At 37.3% G+C, this 20,150-nt stretch overlaps 1 protein-coding gene across 1 annotated transcript; it reads right to left on the bottom strand.

The window, feature by feature from the left end:
* Window positions 1-90: 90 nt before the first annotated feature.
* On the bottom strand, window positions 91-18,900 carry LOC134208662 (uncharacterized). The gene is made up of 9 exons (XM_062684429.1): window positions 18,506-18,900; window positions 3,627-3,706; window positions 3,328-3,545; window positions 2,501-3,265; window positions 2,091-2,444; window positions 1,638-2,018; window positions 1,436-1,565; window positions 999-1,376; window positions 91-940 (listed from the first exon to the last, which is right to left on the bottom strand). Exons 1-9 carry the CDS (start codon window positions 18,707-18,709, stop codon window positions 337-339), a joined length of 3,114 nt encoding a protein of 1,037 aa, XP_062540413.1. The 5' UTR covers window positions 18,710-18,900; the 3' UTR covers window positions 91-336.
* Window positions 18,901-20,150: the final 1,250 nt, after the last annotated feature.

Below are 20,150 nucleotides of genomic sequence, written 5' to 3'. Positions count from 1 at the left end.
CTTAGATTACAATGAACAATGTAAACCTGAAAAATGAAATATTTATATTATGTATTGGCATTGGTAAGTGCATAGATCAAAACAGAAAAATACAAATCGGCCATACTTGAGGGAAAATATAATTGTATTTATTTCATCCAACAGATCCGAAACACCATAATCTTGAGAAAATCCAAAGAGTACGTTAGGGAAAAATGTTTATCTCTCTTTCTTTCAGCTATTCGTATATGAAAACTGTTTTTTTAAATTTAGAATGCCACTCCTTAGTCTCCTCCTTTAAAGTGTGTCGTACTTAATGAACGCCCCCTTGCAGCTAAAATAAAATCAATTTCTAACCTACGATCTCATCGCTGAACTAGGGATCCCCAGATGCGAGTTGAGAAACGCCTCAAAGTTGCTCGTTAGACTGGCAACACTGCGTCGGGCGCAGTTTGTTTCGATCTGATCAACCGACATCGGTCGGATCGCCATTGCCGTCGACATGTTCACGGTCGAGGTTGAATGAGGATTTATCACATTAGCGGATCCGGACCGGATCACTATTCCGGATTGGGAAGGGAATTTTGGAAAACAGTTACACAAACGGACAGCCGTACCCGGCACGATTGTCGTCGGTATTTGATGCGTTGGCCCGCCGGTGGAGTTCAGGTTTTCCTTGAGGGAAATTTTTCCTCCGCATGAGGAGCAGAGATTCGCTGGAATAGTTGGGCCCCTTGAACAGTTACAGTTAGGGCACAATGTGTTGGGGCAATGCTTACGCTCCATGCAGTAGAAACAGTTCTGGATAACGTAATCAACGTTGGTGGATGCAACGCTACGAGCGTTCGAGCCAACTGACGAGGCTGTGTAGGAATTTCTCACGAATGAGCCTGCTGGGAGGTGAGAGCGGTCAGTACCATTTGAGCAGGTGTCATTATTAGTGCCTGCTGCTCCAGGAGATCTGAAACATCGATATGAATAATGGTAAAAAATCTAGAGCGTTTATACTAAATTTTTACCCCAGCTCTCCGTATGCTAATAAATATGCATCAATTTCTTTGACATCAGTGGAGTTGAAGATCTGCTGGCTGCTGAAATCATTTGGGAGAGTACTTAAGGTTGGTACAACGCTACATGTGTTGCCATCATCTCCGCTGAATACTAGCCAAGGACGCTGAATACGAGCATTTTGACTCCAAATATGTTGGGGTCTGGCTCCCGAAAATGTTGAAGAACTGCAGGTTATTCCAATTGGTGCTGGGATTGTAGGAGGAGGTAGTCGATCGGTAGATTGCGTGGGAGTTTCATTCAGAGATAGCGTAACATTAGGAGGTTCCTCTGCGAAGCCTCTCGAGAAGGTGTCTGAATCCGACGCTGAGTGAGGTGTCGTCTCGATGCTGCAATTATGAATATCACATGACAGTAAAGATAAATTACGATGTTTTGAAATGCTTACCCATTGTGGAGGAAGAACTGTGAATCATACGTTGGCGGTGGGCTCGAAGAGTTCTCGGACGGAACTGATTCTGACGCTGTTTGGCAACCAACGCTTTGACTCTGGCTTGTCGAAGCCGACGTTGAAGCTTCTGCAAATGAATTTCTACGTCAGATATATCAATCGAGATCGCAGAACTACTGTGCGAAATATTTTAACTTACCTGCAACATGTGATGACATAAAGAAATTCGGTTCATTTTGATCCCAGTGTTGTTCATGTGTGTCATCGTCTTCGTAATCGGAAAGACCACCATCGATTCCATACGGAACTTGCAAATGCATTGCATTTGATGAAGGACCCTCACTACCCAATTCCGGTGGTAGACAAACTTCCAAAATTGGATTATTGCTTTCAGAGACGTTACTTGGTCTACGGGATCGTCTCATACGACTTCGGCGTCCGGAAGCCGACGACGAGTGACGCCTGCGCTTCCTCTTAATGTCGTCGTCCATTCCAACCTTGATTATTTCATCATAATCTGGCGGAGCTTCATATATTGGTGGCTCATCGACGTCATCAGGTCCGCGAGGACTATTGCTATCTGTTTGTATAACACTCACTACAATCTCTCCCAAGCCATCGAACTATAGCAAATTTCAAGGTGGGTACTTACCTAAAAGCTCGCTGATTGTCTGTAGCTGATTTTGCAATTCGCGCTGCTGCCTGGCACGATTTCCTGTACGGTATAGTAATATGATGAACACCGAAATCAACATAATCAACCCGAACGCACTGGCGATGAATATTACAGTAGCGGTGCGTAGATCTGGATAGCGATCCATTTTCGGAAAGTAGTAATTAGGCGTGTGAGAATACCATCGACGATCAATGCGTTCTGTTTCCCACTGAGCTTCGCAACTCGTCGGTTCATCGCTCCCATCTCCACAGTGATCAAATCCATCGCAATGTAGCTGAATTGGAATGCACTTCCTATTGTCGCATAGAAATTCAGATCCCATATAACAATCTACGGTGAAATATTTGTTAACTGTGTTCATCTATAAAATACCTGTTAAGTCCCACCTAAATAACTGAACGCCGTGTACACCAAAGCCAATCTGGACTGCATCACGAATGTAGCCCTTAGGTGCACGTAAAACCCCGAAGTCAATGGCGTAACGTAGCTCTTTCCTTGACCTCCAACAGTTGGCCTTATTACGTCCATTATTCCACCGTCGGATGTCGTCCCTTGGATTACCGTCAAAAGGGAATTTGGTGCCATCTTTCCAAAAGTATCAACCCGCAACGACAGGTGAGTCTTCAAATGAGCGTACGTATTCGGTGGCTTAATCAGCCAAATGCAGTCGAAAATTCGTCCCTCATCTACGCCATGTACCATCTCCATCATTGTGATGGCACCTCCCACATTTTCTACCACACCACCGCAGCTCGTTTCAGGAAGCATAAGCGGGTTTTCCGCACTCTCAACCGTCAAAAAGGAAACCCTTGCCCTATACCCCAACCCAGAACCGCCGTTTGCATAGAACCTGATGATCATTGAAGGTCCCGTACTCTGAACCACCCGAGGTCGAAAACTCACGCCCGAAACGGCATGAAGCCGCTGTCCGTTCCAGTCGTAAAACTCCATAGTCGATGTCTTGGCCAGGAGGAAATCACTGAAGATCACATTCACTCGACAGGCTTCAACATTGCAGTTCAACACGTATTCCTTGCCAAAATCTCGCGGATAATACGAAGGAAAGTATGGCGTTGAAATAGTCCTGGAATGAGCCCCTCCCGTCAAGTTATGCATCGCACCCGGATTCACCTGCAGTGTCTCACGATTTCCTATAAGAAACGATATTGCGTCAAGAAATGTACATCATCGAAAACCGCAATTGTTAACTCACTTTCCGCTACGTAATCCAGGGTGAAGGCGTGTGAGTGGTTACTCCAGTAAATGAAGCGAATCAGCACCGAGCGGGTTTGCGTCTGGTAAACTACATCATGGCCGCAATTGCGGCGGCCCGTCTGTTCAACGTCGAAAGGTGGTTCGGAAAACTCCAGATAATCGCATCGACAAGGCAACTCATTGTGGATGGCGCACTTTGTCGGAAAGTTGCTATAGCTGTTACAAATGGATCAAGAAGATTACTCAATATGGATAAATTGTCTGAACTGCTAACTGTTATTATACGCAAATGCATACCTTAATGAGATTTTAAAGTTGCATGAAGGACATGTAACGAGTTCCAAGGTGCAAATGGCTGGGGATGTTTGATTCGAAGACTAAAAAGATTGATAGACAGTATTCAACATAAGAGATATGAAAAACCTTAGATTTTAAGATAATTCGGTCCATTGTTCCGATTCAAGATAATGCCTTAAAAATGGTCACATTTTAGTGTAGACTAGTTTGGCCCCTAGCGATTTGTTTGGTAGGGCGACCGTCAAGAGGTGGGTCACTTGGCTTCTTCTTCTATGGCTATTCTAATAGCATTTCCTTAGTTACATACAGGGTGCGGCAGAAAATAATTCGAAAATGTTTAAACTTTAATGATAGGTTATTTAATTCGAGTAGCTAGTTTCTGTTGAAAGTATATTTGTTTATTTTTACTTTCAAATGCTGCACCCAGAGATTTTAATTGTTTTATTGCAAATTTCTAAAAATGTACGCAAAAGAATTGTTTACTAGTTTGTTGCTCATCCAGAAGACGCCGAATGAGATTTTTGGCCACAGTTCGCCTTAAAACGTCTCTGCAGGGTGCACACTTAATTGGTTAGTCGATGTTCGGTACTTTTTTAAGCTGAAACGGTCGTCAAAACTATTCAATTACAGTACTTTCGGCTACTTTATGCTGATTATAACGAAATCAGTAACGTAAACTACTGAAAATCAGCATTCCGTTAAATAAAGTACTGCTTTCTGCTAAATTTAATACTGATTAGATCGGTAAACATAAAAATTTCCCTGCTGTCAGTTTGTTCGGTAGTATCTATTACTGATCGTTCGGTAACCCAACTAATTTTACTGTACGGTCTTCATTTTATTGCTGAACATTCCGAAAACTTCTCTATAATCTGTCAAACATCTCAACTCTTCCATTTCATTTTGTGATTCATAGTTGACCCCTTTATGCGAGCCTTTATGTAGCAAACAAGTGGTGAAAATCTATTTTGCAGAAAAACCTCAAATTTGGCAGCGTAATACGACTCTCAATATTACTTTTTAACGCTGAAAACGAGATTGATTTTATAGTCCACGTTAAGCATCGATGGATTTCATTGCCTCAACAAAGCGAGTAAGTACTATTCCATTTTAAATCATCCTAAATCAAAGCGCTAATAAAATGTCAAATAATGCTCTCAGTTTGTTTCAAATGGAATAGTATTTATAAGCTCGTATTCCTGGACAATGGAAATCTTGATCTTAATAGTAATACATACTTTTTCGCAATTAAAAAAAAGATTAGAAAATTTATTCGAACATCTATATTGGAATTACTGAACTGCCAGCTTTCGACCCGCATCTGACATTTAGATTTTTACCGAACGATTTGTTAAAATAAAATCAAACGCTTCGGTAATTTTTGACAGCTCGCAAGATCTGCTTGATTGCCGAACACTCGGTAATCATTTAAATTACCGAACAAATCACCGAACGCTCAGCTATTATAATCTCGTCAAAAATATTGCTGAGCTCGGTAATGATAAGTAAGTGTGTGGGTCTAAGCAGCGGAAGTGGACGTCCATGCTTTGCACGTATGCCAAACATGATCAAATCGGTTCGTGGAAAGATTACTCGCAACCAGATACGTTCCATCAAAAAAATTGCCAAAGAATTCAAAATTACTGAGAAATCCATGCGAGATCCATCAAAGAAGATATGCATGTACCTTCCAGAGCTTGAGTGAAACGCCACTTGATTACGGACCGGGTATAGGAGAAAAATATAATCCTTTTCTCCTATGCGAAAAGCTTTTCAGCATCGAAGCTGATGCCAACGGCCGCACGGACCGGTTCATTTCACCGAAGAAAATTGTGGATGTTCTGGAGAAAATAAAGTTTGAATTTCAAACCAATCCGGATGATGTCATGATGTTTGGCTTGGTGGCCACAACGGTTGGAAACTGCCGCCTGTTTTCATGTATGTTGGGTTTAAAATCAATTCCGAATTATTTATCGTTATTTTAAATAACCAAGTGCTTCCCTGGGTGAAGGCCAAATTCTCAGATGATCATAACTAGGGATCCTACATTCAGAGATATGCGAAAGCGGCCATCTTGAGCCAATCGAGCACTGAGAACTGTCAAAATCTGAGCCAAATGAACATCGTTATTGTTGCAGATCGAAAGGTATTGCGATTTTGGTGAAATATATTTTATGAAAAGTTTTATCGAATAAACAATTTGTTTTGCTTTCGTAAGTAAAAGTAGTCTAGTTGATGCCTTATATCGTGTTCATTCGTATTGCTCTTTAATTTTAGCGAAAATGCACTGCTAGAGGATAGACAAATTAATCAAAAAGTGTCTTCGAATGTAAAGTCATGTGCAAGCCTAAACATTTTTCACTGCGGCAAGTGCTGGCAGCATTTGTTTACGAAAGTAACAGCGTTGCTAAATCGTTTGGAAAAGTATTCGCACATCTCTTAATATAGGATCCCTAATCATAACATAGTCCTACGGCATGATGGAGCGACATGTCACATGTCCAATCGACCCAACAATGACAGAAGAATAAAATGAAATTTTAGTCGAAAGATTTGTGGCCGCCTAGCGAGTTCAGTGCGTGTTGGCTCTTGTTTCGGACGGCAGAACGATCGCGCGATTTGCCGAAATTTTGTGTTCTGCATTACGCGGCCGGTAATAAAGTTAATCAGTTCAGTGCGTGTTGGCTCTTGTTTCGGACGGCAGAACGATCGCGCGATTTGCCAAAATTTTGTGTTCTGCATTACGCGGCCGGTAATAAAGTTAATCAGTTCAGTGCGTGTTTTCTCTTGGTTCAGCGTCAGAATTTTTAGCAGAGGTAAGGTTTTGATAAACTGTAAATTTATTTAAATACGCACGCACCCACAAAAGCACACACACACATTCACTACACATATAAACCCACATACACACTCATATACACACATATACATATACATCATACATAAATACGCACACGATTTTTATTATTATATATTAGGTATCTATATTATTGGAAGCGTTTGGTACGGGAGGTCCACGCTTTCTTCCTTTCCCCTCGATTCCAAGCTATTAAGTGACTTTAGGTATTCCTGAAGTCGCTCAATATCTAGGAGTCATCTCTGCGGTACATACTGCGTAGTTGGCCTGGCCATATGAAAAGAAAAATGACGGAATTCAGAAACCGTCATTTTCCAGGATGCTTTCAAGTATTGGCTACGCAAGTATGAGATTAGATTAGATTAGATTAGTAAGATTTGTGGCCGCCTAGCAGTCCGATCAGAACCAGGCCTGGGATTTGTCACCTTCATACAGAAAAACCATGCGACAAAACCAAAGAGATGGACAACACAACCTAACCAACGTAGCTCGATACAGCGTACTACTGGTCTCTCGCTCATTTTGACAGACATTTTGAATCTTGTCACATACTTATTTTGTTACTATATATTTGTCGTGTGACGCTTTCCATCACGACTAAGGTTTTGCACAACTAGACCGATTAGAATAGTTGTCATGGTTATTGACAAAAAAAATCGTCATGTCACCTTCGAATTTTGTAGCGACAAAAATTGTTGTCGTTGTCAGCAAAATGTTGTCATTATGCATTGATGACAAAATGAGGCGAAACCACTGAAATGGTGTGGTTTCTGGGTTTTACAGCAGTTGAAGTTGGCTAATATGTACGGCATAATAATAATGTGTCGAATTTTGGTGATTTTAGTCTAGCTCCTCCTGTTTAACCAAAATGCGTCATTTAATTACATATCTAAAATGTATGTTTGAAAATCACGAATGGTTTGAAATCTATATCTATATCTATATCCGGAAATCTTTTAAGCGGGCCATTAAGGTCACTCCTGACGGAATCCAAGTTTCAAAGTGCTCGCTTTTTCGGGGGCACACCACTTGATACGGAAGCAACGCACAACTATCATTTTTATTATTGTGTATCCGGAATAAATTTATACCGCTTTTTATACCGAAGTTGGATTTTTCTCCAGATACAGGCAACATTTCCAACTTCGGAAGTAGTGCGCTGGATTCGCCTAAAGATGCGCTAAACAACGCATCAATTAGTTTGACAAATAAAACTTCGGAAGAAAGTTCTGTTCGGAAGTCCCGACTTCCGAATTCTAACTTGGTGCTACGCCGACAATATTTCACGCATGCTGCGACGCAGCAAAGCTAAATCAACAAAAATGACAGTTGTGCGCCGCCTCCGTATCGAGTGGTGTGCCCCCGAAAACGCGAGCACTTTGAAACTTGGATTCCGTCAGGAGTGACCTTAACACTCGAGCGCACAAGCTGTTGAATTTTGAACAACATTAACCAAAAAACATACCATGCTGTACATAGCATGAACAAGCCCGCATAAGCGTTTCATAACCGTACACTTATTACGTAAGCACTTATGGGGGGAGTACTATCATTTTTTTACTCTCCATATAAATAAAAAATAACGTGTAAGAAAAAAAAATTACATGCGGAGGGGGTTTCGAAAAACACAGAAAAATGCAGCGTAATAAGTGTACGGCCCCACAACAGTAAATGTATCGAATGTTCCTTAATTGCCCCTAATGTAGGATATACGCTTAAATAAAATTCCGTATTTCTCTTATACATAAAATATTGCAGTCAAATAAACGTCTATCAGGCAATTGCTACAAACGGTGTACCGGTCAAAATCCACTGAAGTAGATATTTACGCGGACGATTGTACTGCATAAGTCAAAACCGCGTAAATCACAAAAACCGCGTAAAAACGACTTTATCAAAAATCGCTGTTTCGTATGCTCCGATTTTATTTTAAACCACGTTAACAAAATCGGTTTAAAAAAACGCATTGATCCAAAACCCGCTTGAAAAGCACGAAAACTCAATAAAAAGCGAGCAAACTTGCGTTGCGTTAAATGGCTCAGTTATTCGACCCTGGGGGATCTTTCTCTATGCAAGAGACACTTGTTTTTTTGTTTACGTATTATTATCTAGGGGGAAAGACGGCTTTGGCAGGTTTTGTTCTATTATTGGCAGGGGGTTTTTGTCGACCAAATTTTATGAAATTTGGCCACAATGTTCTTTGATATGCAAAGAATGTTTAGACCAAATTTGAGCATAGTCAGACATACAAAACTCCCCTGCCAATAATAGAACAAAACCTGCCAAAGCCATCATTCCCCCTACGTAACAACGCAAAAATTGAATAAAATTTCTTATTTCTAAACAGAAAATCTGTCAAGAGAACAAAGAAATAATTAATTATAAAGTGCTCTTTTTGATACTATATTTTAAATTTGTCCGCTGCTATGGCTCCTCCACGCAGATGGACAACCAGAAGATGCGACATAACTTACTTTCGGTAACAATGTTGTGTCGTGCACAGAGCCGAAAGTATGTGCGTTGTCACACTTTTGTCGCAGATGTGTGCTCTAACAAGACCTACAACAAAAGCAAATTGTCGCGGTTGGAAAAAGTTGTCATCTGGTCGTGGGGGTCCAGTCGTGCGACGGAAAATTGGAAGTTGACAAGATTTTTTTTACTGACCATGTTTTTATGTATCTTGTCAGGTGTCACTGACAAACGCGACAATTCCCAGGCAGGCCTGATCAGAACATTAAAAAAATAAGAAAATTTCCGTAAAAAAATACAAGAAAGCAATAAAGCTGATAAAATTTTACATGAACTTTAAACGCTTTTAGAGAAGGGGTCATCTATGGAAAAAAAACCACAGTTTGATTGCTTTCTTATATTTCATTATGGAAATTTTCTTAGTTTTTTATTGCTCTTTATTGATCATTTTGTGGAAAATTTTTATTTTTATATGGAAAAAATATATTTATTTTGTGGAAAATTTTGTAATTTTTCATTTTCATTTCATTCAATATTGATTTATTTATGGAAATTTTGTATTTTTTTTTTCGTGGAACATTTTAATTTTTTTATGGAAAATTCTTCTTTTATAATTGCTTTAAAAGTGCTTATTTATTTTTGTTTTGCGGAAAATTCTTAATTGATTATGGAAATTTTGTTTTATTTGTGGAAATTTTATGTTTATTTATTGCTCATACCCTGATTTCTTTATTGGCAATTTTCTATTTTTTATGGATATTTTCTAATTTTTTAGGGGGAGTTTTTATTTTAGTCCTTGATATATTTGTTACATTTGGCTTGAAGGCCTTCAATGTGATTTTTAAAAGTTAGTTTTTGGTCAGCTGGCACAGCTGTGTAGAACAAGTTGAAATGCATCATCAGAGCCCGTACTCCCTGCATTTGGAGCTTTCTAAAAGAAATTTATCAAGAGGTATAGCCTCCCGAATTAGTTCTCTATCATGACAGCTTGCGAAAAAAGTCTCTCGCGATATGCTACATATCGTATATGTATACAGAGATGATAAGTGAGAGACTTGTTCTTTCTCTTTAGGATTCAATCCCTGAAACTGGATGAATGCGGAAAAATTTGAATCACAAAAATTCACCACGGCAAGGTATTCAGAATCATTTTAAAAATTACGAGCCGATTTTTGTTTTCCGAAAATGGTTTATTACACGAGATTAGAAATTCAATAAACATAAAAAATAGTACCTTTTTCGGCATCAATTCGGGAAAAAAAAACTTATTATTAACAATCAAATAAATATATGTGCAATTTAGATAATCAAAATCCTAACTAAAAGCGCTCCAAACCATTTTCAATTACATATTATTTAGATTTTTTTAATAATATTTGCAGAATTGTATCCCATATCTAGCTGTGAAATTTTTTCGTGGTTCTTCTTTTTCTTTTTCGATTTTTCTCCTAACATATGGAATAAGAGGGCGAGCGGCCCAGTTAGCAGCTAGAGCTCACATTCATCGACCGTTTCACTTTTATCGCTTTATGTAGGGGAATTGTGGGTAAAACCGACACTGCGGGTAAAACCGACACCACGTCAAATCTCTGATTTCAAGTGGTTATCGGACAGAACTTCGACACACTTTGAATAAACGTTTAATTTTATGTATTTCTAGTCATTTTGTAACTGGCGGAGACGTGTAAAAGTCATAATAAACCGACAATTAGCATTGGTCACCATTGAGGAGGTGATTTATGTAAAATTTTGGCATCGGTGTATAAGCTTTTTCGACAATAATTTGTTGATTATCAGTATTTAATCAATCTCTGATCCATAATTGAACATCATTTTGTGTATGTTGTGGAGAAAATGTTAGCTTTTCTAATTATAAACATCCACATGTATCTCATCATTATTATGTTATCAGTTGGGGTAAATTCGACACCTGCCATCAAATCACGAATTACCTCTGTTTTATTAGACTCATCATTCGCATAATATAAGTCAAGTATTGGAAAACGAGGCGCTGGGGAATATAACTTTATCATAGACCGGTTACATTATCTTACCTTATCATCATTGGGCGTGACAATAGGTCTAGGGGGTACTATTGAGTCATCAAGGAAAACCTGCAGGTCGGATAACAATAGCGCCCAAAGAAGAACCGTATTTCAAGTTTATTTTGCTCTTAGATATATTCAATCCGTAATCTAGTGTTGTTCTTTCGTGATCCATTTTTACTCCTGTAAACATGTAGCTTGTCACTTACGGAACTAGTCATTTTCATTTCTTGTCATAACTGCACCATACGCATTTATTTTGAATCGTCATTATAAACAACTTTTTAAAATAAGTGAAATTTAAATGTAGGTCAATATTTACAGTAGTTAGTAAATATGTTACTAACATTCTTATACTCTATATATTTTCCACTAAAGAAACTAAATAAAATATGATATGTGGTGATGATTTTAAATATATAAAAAAAATCAGCCATCGTTTACGAGTGACCCCTAAACATAAATTTCATACAAAAATATCAAAATGAATGTTGTTAAACATTTTCAATTATGTTGCAACATCATTTAGAATTGTTCTGATGTTCGATTCCATAACGATTTGATGTGTCGGTTTTACCCTCATGTGGTGTCGATCTTACCCGCACCCCAGCTGGTTGGGCTGTAAGATGGACTGTTCGCGTTTTCATCATAAATCAAATTCTATCAAAAAATATTGTCCTGAGACCTCATGGACTGATGCATGAAGAGCCAAAGTATGCTTGTATGAAATTTCTAGACCGGCAAATTGCTTCATAGATTGAGGAACTGTAAAGTTGCTTAGGGTGTCGGTTTTACCCACTTTTCCCCTATCACGCGCGCTGTGGGTGAGAATCTTGGTGAGAATGACTATCGGAAAAAAAACGTTTGAAGGATTTTAATGTACTTCCATCAAATCGAATATTTTCCCTCAAATTTAATTACATACAAAATTGTTCTAAAAAAATGGTTTTCCTAGAGTTCTAATTGTTCCTGAAGAAACTTTCAAAAGAATTTTTCGTGTAATTTTCTACAGATTTTTTAAAGATATGTAGTAAATTCTTTGGAATTTCCTGTTGGTATTTCTCCGGATATTCAATTGTAATTTGCTTCGTAAATTCCAATAAGAATTTCTTCGGAAAGTCTTCAAAAAATCTTTTTGAAAATCTTTCAGATTTTTTGGAGTTTTCTTCAAGAATTTCAAAATTTTCTCCAGGATTTTTTTTTCTTTTTTCAGAAATTCTTTTCACTTTAGGAATTTGCTCCAGGAATAATTAAGAAAATTCTCCAGGAATTCCTTTCGACATTCCTCCGGAAATCTTTTCGGAAAATGCTTTGAAAAGGCCTTTGTAAATTCATCCGGAAAGTCTTTTGGAACTACCTTTTCCTTTCAGTAAAACCATTGTCATACATATTCCTGCAGGAATTATTTCGAAAATTTGGTTGGAAGATTTTTTCGGGAATTTATCAATGAATGAAATAAGAAATCCAAACTGAATTTGAACACTGGAAGTAAATACTGAATAATTCTTTAAAGAATTACTGAAGAGATTCCCGAGGAATTTCTAAAAAAAAATATCCAAAGTTCTTAAGGAATTTCTTAATAATTTCTTAAAAACTTAAATTTCTTAATAAATTTCCAAAGGAATCCACAAATAAATTCATAAAATGAGTTCTTCCATACAGAAATTTTCCAAAAAAATTGAACTTAACAAAGAAATTCCTTTAAAAAATCTGAGAGATTTCACCTGAAGGAATTTCCGAAGATATTTCTAAAACAATTTTCGTAGGTATTCCTGGAATAAATTCCTAAGGATTTTCTATAGGTATTTCCGAAAAAAAAAATTCAAGAGATTCCTAAAAGAATTCGTAAAGGAATTTCCGAACGGAAACTAACTAAAATACTAAAGGATTTTTCGACTTTGTTAAATTTATGCAGGACATTCCTCCATGAATTCTTTCTGAATTTCCTCAAGGGATTTCTTCAGAAAATACTCCGGGAATAACTTCAGGCATACTTCCCAAAATTCTTTGAAATTTCCTCAAGAAAACTTAGAAAACTTAAAGAAGGAATCATAAGAAAATTTCTTAAACTAATTTGAAAATTCATCTACGATTTCTTTAATAACATTTTTCAAAAATTCCTTTATGAATAAAACCCTGTTTTAAATCTGGAATTAAGATTCCATGCATTGCTTAAATAAAAACAAAATATCGGGATTGTAGTCGATCCATCATCATACTTCTTCGGATTTTTTCAAGATTTTTATTTGGTGGGCTTCGTGGCTGTGTGGTTAGCGACGTCAATCGTCTAGACGCATGTGCTGTGGAGTGTGGGTTCGATTCCCGCCCCGGCAAGGAGAAAACTTTTCGTGAAGCGAAAAGTTCTCCACTGGTCCATTGGGTGTTGTGTAAATGTCCTGTCCGTTGTCTCATGCTAGATGTGCTAGTGTTCAGTCTGTACGACCTCTGGTCGAAGACGGTGATTCTGTCTTTCTATAAATTTACTTTAGAAGTTGCTTCGAAAACATCTCCAGGAATTTCTTAGAGTATGAATGCATACTGATATATGAATTATGAATTTATCCGAAAGTTCGTTCGGAAAATCTTCCAGATACTTCTTACGTGAAAAATAACCCCAGAATTAATGCAATAAGCTATCTTGAAATTCAATCAGGCATACCTGATGGATTTTCCTTACGTATTTCCGAAGTGTGAGATGGAATCCTCACACCAAATTTTTTTCGCCGAAAATCAGCAAAATTTTGCTGAATTTTGCCGAGCTGAATGATCAGCAATTAATTGTCTTGTCTTGTCTTGTCTTGTCTTAGCACATGCACAGCCAGTATTGAAAAGCATCCTGGAAATGTCGGTTGTGTTCCCGAGCATTTTCTTGTCTGTATTAATATTTGCAGCATATCATAAATACGACACAAGTATTAAAACGGCCAGGCCCACCGTGCAGGCTTGAATTTGGGAGACAATCCATAACTCCCAGGCAATCAGATTATTTAGTAATAAATAACATGATCAACGAAGAGTTTTGAATCTACGAAAGGAAGAAACGGGGACAGCCGTACCAACCGTTTCACATTCAGGGGAAGGATGATTGACGAATCGTTGGGAGTGACTTTGCTAAGAAGATTAATGTACACTCCTTGGGTCTTCGACGTCTTGGGATGGGACACAGTTTTTAGTCTAGTGCCCTGAGCGTACGATGATGGACAAAAGTATTCGCAAAATTCAGATAGATTACTATGAAAACATGACGAATACTTATGTATATCAGTGTAAATATAGGCCTAGGCTAAAGCGCCATTACTCGCTCTCTGGAACGAGAAAAAAAAGAGACAAAAGCGATGAAAAACAAGCAAAAACTCATAAAACGATAAAATTATGCTATATTTTACTTACTTATCTCCATATTTTTCGGAATCGTTCTTTTTTTAATTACTCCCGTCAAAACACAATTTATTGAAAATGCTTACCACAAATTTTCGCGAAAGGTGAGTGAGGAGTAAAAATGAAGAAACGAAATAAAAATCATTAAGAAAGCCGATTTTCGTCTATTTCCCAGGTTCATTCTAGAGAAAAAAGGAGTGAGTCTAACATGTTTTTCACCACAAACTAGGAAATATTGTCCGTCGGCCTAAAAATTGCATGATTTCGTCTCATCAAACGAAAAGTACGAACCCTGCATAGAAATATATTTTTTGGGATATATCATTGTCCCAAAACACCTTTACCATCTGAAGTAAAATCTTAGAAAAAATGTATATAAAAGAACAAGCTTGGTCTCCGTTTAAAAACTTCTGGTAATTGAAAAAAAAAAAAAAAATCACGGGTGGATTTTAATAAGCCACAAAACTCAATTACAAACATCGTCCAAGCCAAACGTTTTCAATTGCGACTATACGTGTCGATGTTAAAGATATACAATTCTGAAAAATAATACACAGAATGTAAAGTCAAGACGCGTGTCTGCCGAGCCCAGGCTACAGTGCAGTGAAATGGCGAGTAAACCTTATCAAAATTCACATCAACGCAACTGCTTTTCCCTAAAACCAACAGCTTTAATGGATCAAGCTCCCTTTCTTCGTTATGAAAGCTGTTGGTTTAGATCACGCTCAAAGTACATGGCTAATATCATTGCAAGAATAACAATAGAGATAAGTTGGAAAGCGCTCACCGAAATCCAGTTGATACATTTGGCTTATGGTGGAGAATGTTCCAATCTTCTCTCCTAGTGCCTGTTTTAGGTTCCGACTAATGCGTGCCTCATCTGAACTTGATCGCCTATCCATAACTGACTGTTCCAGCTCTCTCCTGCACAGACACGGGCATCACTCAACACTGAGCATTACTTCCAATATTGGCTGGATACATTGGCGAGGGCGGTCTTGTACACAACCTCGGTGGGGTTTCCCTAATTATCGAGTTCTTTATGACTTTATCTCTGGAATAGTTTGTTCCGCCAATTTCGGTGCTGTTAAGCCATGGACACCGAAAAGACTTCCGGTCGGGATTTGTTTGATGAGGCGGAATCCCGGTGGTTCTTGTTTTTTTATTGATAAGAATTAAAATTGACGGGAGGAGAAAATTTTGCATCCTCCCGCCAGCGCGGCTCACTTCGATCACCTGAATGATCAGCAATTAATTCAGCAAAAACAAATTACTGAATGTTTCTGTCATTTGGTTTGACGACTATTTATTGAACCATCAGCAAATTCAAAAAGTTTGCTGGAAAATTCAGTAAGTTCGACCAATGCAGGATTTGACAGCTTCATGCAGATACTTTTCACCAAAATGCATTATCAGTGTTTTAATCCCGCATAAATTGTTAAAAGAAAAAATATAGTTTGTTTTGTTTTTGAGTTTTAATATTTTATTTGTCTGATTTAAACGTAACATATAATACATATGGCATACATGCAATAACGTTCATATTTTCGACGATTTTCTATAACCAGGACGACCAAAATCACACCGCATCACAGGAAGACATTTGTTTGCTTTGGCTGAAAAATATTTAAATTGATTTCACATAAATTATCTTTCTTAATCTCAAATATGTGATACATTAGATTTGGCATACTTATACACGACTCATGTTGTATAGAACGTACTTCAATATTTATATACTAGTTTATTTGTGGACGCAGTAGCGCCCGTGGCAAGTGTTTTTTTTAATATAAACGGTTCATTAATTCATGCATTAAAAAATCAAAATTTTCAACGTCTGTTGTCTGTGATTTTTTTCATCAAATGCTGTGTCTGGTTGTCTAAGGTTGTCACTGGTTTTGTTTTCTGCATCTGATAGTAAAAAAGAATTGAAGTGTCAAATATTTTATTTTTTGTGAGAATTTCCCCACGTGATGCGTCTGGTTGGCTAGTCACCGGACAGACAAACAGGGCTATTATATATATGATATTTGAACCAAACTTTGAGGGACACGAAAGCCGCAGTAATTATCACCTTTCCCACGAAACTGATGGCTGTTTTTTTTAAATGTTTGACAGTTAATGGAAAATACTGAACAATCAGTAAATTGGAAAAGTAAACTGATTTTCAGCAAATAGAATCAATTTACTGACTTTCAGTAAGCTTTGAATTTGCTGGTTGTTTTTCAGCAAATCATTTTGCTGAAATACTTTTTAAGAAATTGGTGTGCTGGTAGTTTTGAAAGAATTCCAAAGGAATTTCTAAATTAATTTCTAAAGGAATTTCTGAAAGAATTACTGAAAAAATTCCTAAAAAAAATTCGTAAAGAATTCTTTAAAAAATCGTAATTTTCGTAAATTTCATAGAATTCCTTCAATGAATTTTTAAATGAATGCCTTAAAGAGTTTTCAAAGCAATTTCTGAATTTATCTACGAATTAATTTTCGGAGGATTTCCTGAACAAATCCCTGGAGGAAATTCCGAAAGAATTCTTGAAGAAATATCCAAAATCATTCTTGGAGAAATTATTCTTGCATAAAGCAAGGGCATATCTCGGTAAAAAAATATGCACGACCTTGCACGACGAATCCTCGTCGGTACTGCAAAGTGTTCTGCATTTAAATTTGCACTACTCAATAATTCAATCACTATCAATAGATGAGCTTATTCGCATTCCAAAACTACTACTTCCATTTGAAGCGCATAATATTCTGAATACGTATGAGCCCAAAAAATTGAAAAGAACATCTCAGCCCAGATTTTTAACATCGTGCCATCGGTTAGTCCTGCATCTTACCAGGATTCCATAAAAAAAAGAAAACTGTTGAAAAGAACTTTCATCTATTTGAAGAATTCTCGCGTGATTTTTGAAAACGTCGTAAGTCCAAATGAGAGACTCTCTTTCATTACGCTCTCTTTTGCTAATATCTAGGCTAGTTGAAAATTTGTTGCAATATTTTCACCTCAGCACACTAGACAAAGCTATTTTCTTCAGATCGGTGCTGGAAAATCCAATGTAAATGTTAGTATGGCTTTGTAATAATCGAAAGAGAAAGTAAACAAAGAGAGCCTCTCTTTTGGACTTACGACGTTTTCAAAAATCACGCGAGAACTACACCAATATTGTTCATCGTTCAAATAAATAGCCTTTCCACTAAGAATTCAATAGCATTTTCTTTTTATCCATTGGCATTGCATTCCCCACCACACTGGGATATTGATGCTTTGCAGCTTAGTGTTCATCAAGCTCTTCTACAGTTTTTAACTCCGAGGTTTCTAAACCAGGTTACCATTTTTGCATTCGTATATCACAGCATCGTACTTTCAAATCTAATGCAGGTATTGTTGGTGCTAATAGAAGTCCTAATATTTTTAACCTCCAGTAAAAACGCTTTGATAAAAAGCGGTGGAATTGTCTTTAAGTATTCAACGCACTTGTGAAAGGTGTGACAGCATCCCAAAATCAAAGGAATGACACTTTTTATTATAGTGATAGTAAAGTTGCACCATTGAATGTAGAGCATTTGAAAGGAGCGCGTTGATTTTTAACGTGATGGCAATTAGTTTATACAGCAGACTCTCAACAAAAGTAGGATAGCCAATCCGGAGAATGCGAGTTTGATTCTCAGTCCGATCTTGGATGTTTTCGGGTTGGAAACTTTCTCGACACCCTGGGGCATATTGTATACATTGTACTTGTCAAACAAGATATATACTCATGCAATGACGGGCATAGAAAAGATTCAAATACATAACTGAGGAAATGCTCATAGGATACTAAGTTGAAAAGTAGGCCAAGTTCCAGATGGAATGTAACGCCATAGAAAAAGAATAAGAAAATTCTCAAGTGTTCTAGACACACTTTTACAATTCTTATCTAAGAGTTTTTGATGCCAACCAAATCAAGAACTTTGTGAGCACATCGATACTCCAAATATCCAACCCGAAAGGATCAACTCTCGACCGGACCGGGACCCACATTTCCGGCTTGGCAATGCCGTGCCTTCACCGGCTAGGCTATCTGCGATCTCTTATAGGGTACAAATTTCAGATCCTAGTCAACACAATACATAAAAATGAAGGTTCTTACTCTTTCGTAAGTCACATTAGTGGCCTGTAATTGTCCACGGTCTCCTAGCTCCAAGTAAACACGATGTCCATTATAAACTCCACATATTTCATTGGTTCGATAAACTTGCGGCAATCCTTGAGCCATCGATGTAATCCATATCAATATTATTAACAGTAGATTCGTTGGATACACCCAACTGTCTCTATGGCTGTTTCTTCTCATTATTTCATTCGCCGTAAATCCTTTTTATACGTATTTATGTTGAAGTTAATTTCCAAATTAGAGTATTTCATCGGCTTCGATTGGTGACGTATTCGATAGTTCTCCTCTAGGTATCCAACAAAGAGAGAAATTCTACACTTCCAACTGTTCACGATTCACCAGGTTTTCGAAATTTGTTCGCGCCCGTTCGACCATCGCTCAAATACTGAACGCAACAGGGTACCACGTCCTACCAGATAAACTTGCGAAAGAATCCTTACAGGTGCGGTTGGTGGAATGTTACAACGGCGACCATTTGGATAGGTGCATTATGCGGCATACGCATTCTGTTACATTTACGTTGGGTTACTGTTCCTAGGTCTATGTACATTCTAATCCTACTCCAATACATAGGAGTGGCGCAGAAATTGCTTTGTTTTATATTTTTATAATTGTTTGTAATTGCATTCAAACGGATGGAAACTGAGTTCTGTTCGTCTGTTTTTGAATATGACCAAGAATATGACTAATAAAAGATTTTGCTATAAAGCAAAGAACACCCGATGGTTGAATTGGGTATATACAAATAATTAAAAACAATTAAGTCTCCCCTCCTTTGTTTGTTTTGCCCGAAAATGATAATTTGAGGGGGCTACAAGAAAATTTTCGAAAAATTTTGAGGATTTTCCTTTTAATATTTGTTTTTAAAAAAATGTGAACTCATTTTTACATATAATCTATATATGAAAATGAGTTCATATTTCTATAAACACCCCCCCCCCCCTCTTCCCTTCACCTTTAGAAGACCAGTAGGACCTTATTAAATAGTTAATTAATCGTTTGTACTACAACTGAGTCCATGTTAAAGGTTGCTGCTGGTTTTAATCTAGACCGGAGTAAAGTTTGAAATCAAAATTAGACATAGATATCATTATTATTTGATTACTTCAATTGATCAATGTCCTACTGGTCTCCGAAAGCTCAAAGGGGGGATAATATTATCTTTATTTATTTTTATTTTCGAGGTTTTAAATTTATTTAAATTTATTCGCCACTTTTGAAAAAAAAAGCTACATGAAATGCTAAGATACAATTTGATGCGAGGTCGAACAATTCATAGTTTTATCATATTTTATCAAAAAAATGGTTTTCTTTTAGAATTATAATTAATTTATCGACAGCGATGGGTTCGTTGCTTAAAATAGACGGTCAGACGCTAGCTTCGAGGTGTTGGAAAGGTCAAGGGAGGGAGATAACAAAATAAATAAATATTAAGATGAAAAAAAAATAAAAAATAAATTAAAAAATGTTTTGAAAAACCTCAAAATTATCCGAATTTTATTTTGTTGTCCCTCAAAATATTATTTTTGGGCAAAAAATCCTAAGGGGGGGGGGCATTTTTTTATATTTGTATCGGCCTAATAATAATAATCAATTGATTAATATTGAATAATTGTTAACA

This window comes from Armigeres subalbatus, chromosome 2 (assembly GCF_024139115.2).
Source record: "Armigeres subalbatus isolate Guangzhou_Male chromosome 2, GZ_Asu_2, whole genome shotgun sequence".
In the NCBI taxonomy this organism is placed as follows: Eukaryota; Metazoa; Arthropoda; class Insecta; order Diptera; family Culicidae; genus Armigeres; species Armigeres subalbatus.
The sequence above is the reverse complement of the archived record's forward strand: the minus strand, read 5'-3'. Positions and strand labels throughout refer to the sequence as shown.

Coding starts and splice junctions, on each gene's coding strand:
- LOC134208662 (XM_062684429.1), bottom strand. CDS start 18,709: ATGAGAAGAAACAGCCATAGAGACAGTTGGGTGTATCCAACGAATCTA. Junction 3,546..3,626: donor AACTTTAAAATCTCATTAAG/GTATGCATTTGC, acceptor CATTTGTAACAG/CTATAGCAACTTTCCGACAA. Junction 941..998: donor TTAGCATACGGAGAGCTGGG/GTAAAAATTTAG, acceptor TCGATGTTTCAG/ATCTCCTGGAGCAGCAGGCA.